The 8,919-nt window shown below is 44.3% G+C and overlaps 1 protein-coding gene across 2 annotated transcripts; it reads right to left on the bottom strand.

Moving 5' to 3' along the window:
- Positions 1-325: 325 nt before the first annotated feature.
- LOC117693346 (myosin regulatory light chain RLC-A) lies at positions 326-8,524 on the bottom strand. 2 transcript variants are annotated; one of them, XM_034483906.2, is made up of 4 exons: positions 8,368-8,524; positions 3,289-3,487; positions 2,666-2,827; positions 326-823 (listed from the first exon to the last, which is right to left on the bottom strand). In XM_034483906.2, the coding sequence occupies exons 2-4, from the start codon at positions 3,470-3,472 to the stop codon at positions 651-653; spliced, it is 519 nt and encodes a 172-aa protein (XP_034339797.1). In that variant the 5' UTR covers positions 3,473-3,487; positions 8,368-8,524; the 3' UTR covers positions 326-650. The 2 variants fall into 2 exon arrangements, with proteins under 2 accessions (XP_034339797.1, XP_076773411.1); XM_076917296.1 differs by lacking the exon at positions 8,368-8,524 and adding an exon at positions 4,510-4,534.
- Between the last annotated feature and the right edge of the window lie 395 nt (positions 8,525-8,919).

Below are 8,919 nucleotides of genomic sequence, written 5' to 3'. Positions count from 1 at the left end.
CTGTCAAACTCTAGAGTCTAAGTTCTAGAACACTCAGGGAGGAGGTAAAGGAGGACTGTCAGACTCTAGAGTCTAAGTTCTAGAACACTCAGGGAGGAGGTAATGCAGGACTGTCAAACTCTAGAGTCTAAGTTCTAGAACTCTCAGGGAGGGCTTTATCTGATTTCCCTGGAGGGAAAATAAACAGGAGCAGAGAGAACCAGGATTGCTTTAAAATCACAAGCAACACTGGAAGGAGTCAGGGCTGTCATTCACTTCGTCTACCGTGCTTAGAAGGACGCAAGTAAAACTAAAAGTCAAGTGGCAACAACACTAAACAACTAAGTATTTTATCAGAAAGTTTAATTATCATTCAGAAAAAATTGAGTGGATAACTTTCTCTGAAAAAATATATTGACTCTGTGGGCTGCAGTTATTACAGGGGATGAGACTGCCTGTAAGTTAAAATTACCTTACTTCTCATCGTACAATGACAGAAAGTCCCATTTCCAGTCTGATTATAAAGGTACATGTGGCCCAAAGTGGCTGAGAATAAATACAAAACAAGAAAGGCAGAGAGCAGTAAAGCTAGGGCATGCAACGGGCTCCAGGAGAAAAATCTCAGAAATACCCAGTGGCAACAGGGAACATTAGCTGGAAGCCGCAGGTCTTCAGTCATCTTTGTCTTTGGCTCCGTGCTTAAGGATGCGTGTGAACTCAATGTAGTTGAAATTCCCCTTTTTGTCAATGGGGGCCTCCCTGTACAGCTCATCCACCTCCTCGTCTGTGAAGCGGTCGCCCATGGTGGTCAGCAGCTCCCTCAGGTAGTCCTCCTGGATGGTGCCTGGAGGGGAACGAGTGGAGGATCAGAACAACCATACTCAACTTCACAGCCTATGTATTTCTACCAGCCCTGGAAAGCCCGGTGGAGACAACCAGACACTCGGTGGCGTTACTCTGTCTGTCTGCCCCACATCCTCGCTGTGGCTTGGTGATCAGCACAAGGCTGTACCTGTCATACAAGCCAACGCACAGCTGCCTTGTAACCTGCACCTGATATCATTTTCATAAAACCCACATGACAAAAGTAAGGTCCTCACTTGTAGAACAGAAGCAGAACCCTGTGTCAGCCCTCCTTTCTTTTCTAGCACTGGGCATTTTAAAGGGCCCCCAAGTAACTTGTATGCACAATGGTTTCGACTATATAGGTTGAAAATAAATGAAACACTGAGGTTTTGCCATAAAGCAAGAAAGATTCTGACAACTTCCTGGTGTGTGAAATTATACTAAGAATACATTTCCCACAAAGTGAGCTCAACAAACAAAACAAAATTAGAAAAGAAACTTCAATCCTATGTAATAAAGATCCCGAAAATCTTAGAAGTGTAGTTTTGTAGAAATAAATCATTAACTCCAGCCAATTAACTTGACTGGCACTTAAGTTAACTGTGATTGGGAATAAGCGTACAACTAAACTGTATCAATCATGTATGTGTCAAGAGATAGACAGAGGACTGGAGAGATGGCTCAGAAATTAAGAGCACTGACTGCTCTTCTGGAGGTCCTGAGTTCAATTCCCAGCAACCACATAGTGGTTCAAAAACAAAACAAAAAAATCTGTAATAGGATCAGATGCCCTCTTCTGGTGTGTCTGAAGACAGCTACAGTGTACTCATATAAATAAAACAATATATCTTTAAAAAAAAAAGATATAGACACAAATAAAAAAGTTTGGTGCATGGAAAGAAAGGTAAAACTTATTGTTTTTAGGAGCCAAGAGAAAATTCTACAAAAACAAAACAAAAAAACCAAACATATTCACATGTGCTCATATGAACCTCTTTTGTGGGTGAGGGCCACATATGTGAAAATCAAGACAGTCATACTGTGGAGAGTCCTGAAAGCTAGGAGACCATGCCTATGTTAGCTGCCCATGACAACCCCTGGCATTTAAGACTGGCCTAGGTAACACAGGTAACCAGGTATCTTCCCCCTCTACACACACTTGCTGAGCCACAAGGCAGATATCTTGGAAAATGTACCCATGTGCGTTCTCTCTGCTTTTGCTAAAGGACTGGGCATTCCTGTTGCTAACACTTTTTGTTTGTTTAATGGTTTGCTTTTTGAGGTACAGTTTTCTTACTAGATGGCCCAAAGTCCCGATTCCCAACTCCACCTCCTGATTCTCATCTGATCCTCAGAACAGCCCCATGAGATGGGTCATATTATTGTCAGTTTCGTTAAAAAACAAAAGCATAACAGAACCTTACCAAAGTAACATGCCCAGAGTTACATAGCTATGACACAGCAGCAGAGAGTTCCGAAATCAGGTAGCCTGATCCCAGAGTCTAAGCTTTCTCCGTGTATTTACTGTGCTATGGTCTACAGCAATGAGGTTGTCCTGGTCAGTTACTCATTTCAAACAGTACTGACAACCAGGACCTTGGGGAATTAACTTTTAAGTAAGAGAGTCAATATGTTTCCCCATAAGGTTTCAAATGTAACCAATGAACTTCTGAAAACGATACTTATAGGAGGGTGGGAAGATGAATGATGAGCACAGGCCAGAAAGCTGCGGAGAAAACCTCCACACAGTGCTGAGGGCTGAGTCACTACACTTAAAGTCACTAATATCCCGCTACAGAACTAAGAAACAACTTTGTGATTAAAGGTTACCCCAGCTTACCGATTGCTTCCTCGTCGAAGCAAGCAAAGGCGTTTCTGATGACGTCCTCGGGGTCGGTGCCGTTCAGCTTCTCTCCAAACATGGTGAGGAACATGGTGAAATTGATGGGGCCCGGGGCCTCGTTCATCATGGCATCCAGGTATTCATCAGTTGGATTTTTTCCTGAATAAAAGGAGCCACATTCGTAATAACATTAGGAAATACATCAATTATCAATCACAGTAAACATTCTAGGAGGAAATAAAATCATTTGGGTTCATGATGGCAAAACTAGGGAGGGGGCTGTGTCCCTGTTGAGAGCAGATGGCCACAGAACCCAAGGGAGCTGGCACCGCCCTGCAGCTGCAGTTACAGGTGACTGTGAGCTACCGAGCGAGAGTGCTTGTGCTGGACACCAGGCCTGAATCCTCCGCACGCAGTGAGCACTCTTAACTCTCAGCCATCTCGTCAGCCCTACTTCCTCAAACACCAACCCACACACGTGCAGGAATGCAGGTGCACAGCCCTCCAGTCCAATCCAGAAAGAGGTGCAGGAATATTCATGTGCCCAGTAGGACACACTGTCTCATGACAAATATGAAGGACATTCTACGCAATACATCAGCACTGCAAGTGGACGTTACCCATTGAAGCCAGCATGTCGTGCAGGTCCTCCTTGTCGATGAAGCCATCCCGGTTCTGGTCGATCATGTTGAAGGCCTCTTTGAACTCTTGGATCTGGGACTGGTCAAACATGGCGAACACATTGGATGTTGCGCGCTGAGGGCGCTTCTTGGTGGTCTTGGTCTTTGCCCTTTTGCTCGACATGGTGGCGGTTAAATCCTAATTAAGCAAGAATTCAAGGGGAATAAAATCAGTACCTAAGATTACTAAGTATGACTCACAATAGTGGATTACTTGAGTAAGTGGAATTGTCTTTACATATGCTTGAGACTACTCAGTCAGCGCCATGTTACAGTGGAGTGACACAACTGGGTAAGAACTTCCTGCCAACAACCAAACTAAAAGTGAAAAATCAGTCTTGAACTTTGAGTTCACTTACTCTTAAAAGTTGAAAGTTGTTTTTTTTTTTTTTTTAAAGAAGGATTCCAATCAACATCAAGTAAAAGCAAACAGCCCGTCAAGATTACAAATCTCCACTACCACCATAGAGCTTAACAACAAAAGAAAAATAAAAACCAAGGAGAGGGTTTGCTTGGGTCCGAAGGGGAGGTTAGATATGTGGGAAACAGTTCTCATGCGAGGGCACAACGGGGCTGCTAGGAAACACTAATTCATCTTCAGAACCTTGTCCTTCTGTAGCTCACACCTAAATTAGCCGATCCACTCTGTCAGAGACGGGAAGTGAAGTGGCAAGGCTGACCGACTGAACAAGTCTCCCCTCCTACTCTCTAAGACAAATGCTATTCTTCCACATTCAGGTGAGATTTCAGGTTGCACCCACACCTCAGGGGTCAATGTTGTTCAAGAACATTTTGATGAAAGGCTAACATAAAAATATAGAATGTGAAGTAAATTCACCAAGAGCTAAGTCTTACAGACTTTATATAGTACTTAGAGACTTAATAGTACTTTATTCAGATCTGTTCTATGAACAGTAGCTGCACTAATCCACTAGATATAACTAAAGCTTCTCTTTTGAAATCAGAGCACAAGTTATAAAGCAATTTCATTTACAGAACACCTTAAAATCATAGATACTATCTTTGCTCTCTAATAAATTTATTCCTGTAAAACTTAAAAATAAAAATATAATTTTCCCCATGAACACCCAACTTTAAAACAATAGAAAGTTTTTGAAATGGAAAATCCCATAGTTATCAGATAATAAAATCTTGGCATACCATTCTTCAGAGGTGAAGTGGAGATGAGAGAGCACGAGTCCTGCTCGGCAGGACTGACGCTCCGGAGTTATATTCTCCAGGCAGGGCTAAAACAGGCACTACTGACTTCACTCTCTGACCAAGATAACAGTTTTAAAGCTTACGTTCTGAAAACAACATTCAGCCATGATTCGGCAAAGCACCATGCCCTTGCTCTAAAAATACGACTGTGGACTGCAAAGAATGAACCGCTACCTAGATTCCAGCACCCGAAGTGACCCTTAGAGTGTTTCCTACGAGTTAAAAAAACAAAACAATTTCTTACATTCTTTCCTTGATTACAACACACCAATAGACTAAAATTATGGAAGCAATTAGAAAAGCTCCACTCACATTGCTTTTTATCTAAATCAGGTTTCAGACTTGAGAAGGTATCTTAAAAGGATAGCCAGTCACAACTCCAGTTATCTACCACGGAGAGTTAGGTGGTACAGCAGAATGACTCTAGAAAGATGCCATGGAAGGCAGTTACGTAGTCTCACATTTCTACTTTCATTTATCCTTTGAGACTGTCTTTTATAGCTCACTGCAACCATTTATGAGTGCAGTATTTTCATCTATCATCCTCTGAACACTCTACACGTCATTTACTACACAAAGCTGTGTTCCTCCCTTCTGAGCTAAATGGTCTAACCACCAGGCCACATGGAGAGCATCACTACTGGCTCTTAAATGTGCTCAAGAATGTGCAGACTACAAATATGAACTAGGTCACATCTCTTCAATATTTTGAGCACAGCATGCCTTTGCAAGTCAAAAATCATCTTCAAAAATAGCTGTTTTGTATGACAATATTGTCTTCCTTCTTTCAATGACCCTGGAATGTGAGTTATTTGAGAAATTGATGAGAACCACAGGTCAAATAGCTCACAAAGGTGAATTTTTTTAATTTACAAAATTCTCATGTAAAACTACATTTGATGGGAGTACTCTTAAAATTCCTTTATAAAAATGCTTAAAATGTTAAAAGTAACATGTAATTTTTAATATTTACTATTACTTAAAGCATGCATTTAAATATTAGTAAATGCATTATAAAGCAGCTGAAAAGGTCTTATTTAGCATTAACAATAGTTTCAGACAGAACTTTAGCTCATCCCATACTTAATTTAATTGTATTAAGACCAATTAATTATATTAATGTATATCCAATGTCATTAGCATTGAACACTAGTGTAAAAGTGTTCAAAAGTGTAAAAGTGTAAAGCACGTACGTGACCTATCTTAAAGAAGCTAAAACACAGCAGCAGAGGAATGCAGTGCAATGATTGGTCCAACTTAGGCAATGAGCTACATCCTTCCCATTCCAGAGGGATGACCCTCAAGTTAAAACATGCATAAAGGTAATGAAAAAGTGAAACGGGTGGTGGTGAATGCTCTAACCCCAACACTGGGAGGCAGCCAAGGACACATGGTGAGACCCTACCATAATCACCGAGAGTTCAGAATGGTCCCCTTGCTTCTACAGGATTAGAGAGGAAACTAAAAATCCAAGGCATCATCACTTGGAAGAGACATTATCACTCTCTTTAGAATTAAGATCAGATGTTCCTCGTACTTCAAGAAGTTAATTCTGTCCAGATCTGATAATGTGATGTTGAGCAGGTTCCTCCCTGGGTCTCAACTCTTGCAAGATGACATTGATTCACAGGTCTCCCACACGGAAACCTGGAGCTTCACAGCCATGCTACGGCCAAATACCCATCTACACAAAACACCACCAAACTACAAGCATGCGGTTAGGAACCAGCTCAGGTAAAGGAGCCCGCCATGAGAATGGGGCTATGACGACACCAGGGAGAACTTTTGAGAGTGGCAGTATCCTCTTTAACGTGGTTCTAAAAAAGTGAAGCTGTAAATACAATGTTCAAGTTAGTTTAAAAAGTTCGAGCAAAATCAAACTGCGAATACTTTATGATCACTGTAACTATTTTAATTTAGGGTGTATGGCAGGACCCCTGAGACCCTCACTTCGAAGGCTTTGTGAAAGGTCTCTGGTATGAACCGTAAGCAGCAGGAAGGTTTGCCCGCTGGCCTTCTGGAGAACCTATGAAAGCTTCAGAGCATCAGAAAGAGAAGGAAGGGCAAGGGTGGTCAAGATGGTTTCTGTTTACAGATGGGAAGGAGTGTTACCTTGTTTTAAACCAGGATAGTGTTGCAGCAATGCATGTTGTACGGTGTGGGTTGTTTGTCTTGCAGTTCTGCCTCACAGTATAGGCAAGCACTCTGACAATAAGCCGCATCCCTGCCCAAATGTCTTATGTTTTAGCAATTGACCAAATGGGAGCCTCATGCTAAAGAAGACATCGGACTATGAAGACAGCCCGGAGAGGCTTTCTACACATGCCAAGGGCAAGCAGTTTTTACAGAATCTTTAGAAATGAAGAGTTTATAGAACCTATGGCATCTACATTTTGGAAAAGCTAAACCTGGTGTGAGGGCTCGTAACTAGGCTTACAATCCTAGGCCTTACATTAGGAAGACCATCTCAAGTTTTAGGCCACCATGGGCTAAAAGGAGACTCTATTCAAAATAACAAAGAAAGAAACAACAACATAGTAACAAAAAAGCAGCCTATGAAACCTTTTAGATAGGACTAATCCATACTAAGATATACATGAGGTTGCCTAAATTAAATAGTAGACTCTCACGTGCCTAAACTGGTAATAGATGTAAAAGATAGAAATTCTTAAAATAGCTAAACTAAGCATACTTAGTTAATACCTTTTAATAATAATAATAAACTCTCTTAAAACTGGGAAATATATTCTTTGGAAAACTCCCATCTCAGAACCTCATTGTGTGCTAGCACCTAGATATTTGGTCTGCTTCGAAATCCAGATCAAACTGTATTATTTAATCAGTGTATTTTTTACAAGATGAGATGGGAGGGAGGGAGACGGACTCAGTTTTTAAAAGTATATATTCAAGTTGGTATTTCAGTTTCAAGGAAAACCAAGTCTACTTCTTAGGCACACTTCCGGTTGAGAGTCAGTCTGGATCTTCCTAGACAGCCACACCCAAGAGTTCTGAGCACCTTTTAAAAAAGTCACGAGTTGCCAGGATTGACTTGTCAACTACGCCTCACACTTTTGAAGACAAAATGCCTTTCTAATTAATCCTCATTAAAGGCCATCCAGAAAAAAAAAAAGATCAGCAATTTTAGAGGAGATTCGCTTTCGTTACCTTTTTAAACAATTAAGAAGATCTCTTAAGATCTAATGATGTATTTGACATGCCTACTCGCAAAGACTCTTAACTAAAAACACTCCTCTGTAGAGTCGACTCAGTCCCCTCGACAGGCAAACGCAACTCCAATCTCCTCTCTGTTCAAATAGCGCGTCAGAAAAAGTTCTACTCTGAGAGTGGCGCCCACGGAGCTGCAGATTGGACCGGGCTCTGGCTACTAACCGGAGCCGCGCAGCCGCAACGCCAGTGGCCGAGGGTGGCTGGGCTACGGTTTTATCCGCACACGCCCTCGATTCCGGCAAGTTGACCTTAGCAACCCAACAGCGCTCCGGAGTCAGCTCTGGTTTCCCGGGTAAGCAGTGGTCCAAGGCGCGCGGCGAGCTAACCAAGCCCCAAGTCTTGGAAGCAGAACGAGGTCTGCGCCCCGGCTGCCCCGGCTGCCCCGGCTGCCCCGGCTGCCCCGGCTGCCCCGGCTCCCCGGCCCGGCTCTCTCCCCGCTCGCGCTGGCACACCTCCCCAGCCCCGGTGCGCTCCCCAGCCTCGGCTCCCGGCGGCCCCCGCGCACACCGCCGCCCCGCGGGGACACCTTCCCGGGCCCGGCCGCACCCGCCCGCGGCCGGCACCACTCACCCTGCTGAGCCGCGAGAACCGAGAGTGAGCGTCTCCGAGAAGCTCTGCCGCTGCCCTCACAGACTCTCTACCTATCCAGCCGCCCCAGCACGGCCACTTCCGGCCTCCGCTCGCGAACCGGAAGGAAGCCCGGCGGCCATTCTGCACCGCCTCCGTGGGCCAGCCCCGACGGGAGGGGGCCTCAGGGAAGGTGTCGGAGCAGATGGCGGGCGCGGGGCGCCGGTGGGGAGTGACGAACGCGTTGCTTACGACAGAGAGAGTCGTGTGTAGTATCTCTCGGTCTAATTACTGGCTCTTCGTCTTTCTCGCGTCTGTTTCTGAATTGCGATTCTGCTCTAGCCCCCTTTTCAGCAATGGTTGCGCCTGTCCGGTAGCTCTCCTCTGCCCGCATTCCAGAGCACGGAGAGAGGCGGGGACCCCGTCTAAGGCCATTTAGGGAAATGGAGGAGCTGTGTCGCGGGTCTCACGTGACTGGCCTTGGCTCCGCCCTCAGAGCGCGGCGCCTCCGCTGGGCTCTAGTGCGCCTGCGCAGGAAAGTTGTGTGAATCAGCG

The sequence above is a fragment of the Arvicanthis niloticus genome, chromosome 21, assembly GCF_011762505.2.
Source record: "Arvicanthis niloticus isolate mArvNil1 chromosome 21, mArvNil1.pat.X, whole genome shotgun sequence".
Taxonomy (NCBI): domain Eukaryota; kingdom Metazoa; phylum Chordata; class Mammalia; order Rodentia; family Muridae; genus Arvicanthis; species Arvicanthis niloticus.
The sequence above is the reverse complement of the archived record's forward strand: the minus strand, read 5'-3'. Positions and strand labels throughout refer to the sequence as shown.

Excerpts from the sequence above, each read along its gene's own strand:
- LOC117693346 (XM_076917296.1), bottom strand. Across the intron at positions 2,828-3,288 it reads CGACATGCTGGCTTCAATGG|GAAAAAATCCAACTGATGAA; the intron begins GTAACGTCCACT and ends CCTTTTATTCAG. Across the intron at positions 824-2,665 it reads CTTCGACGAGGAAGCAATCG|GCACCATCCAGGAGGACTAC; the intron begins GTAAGCTGGGGT and ends GTTCCCCTCCAG.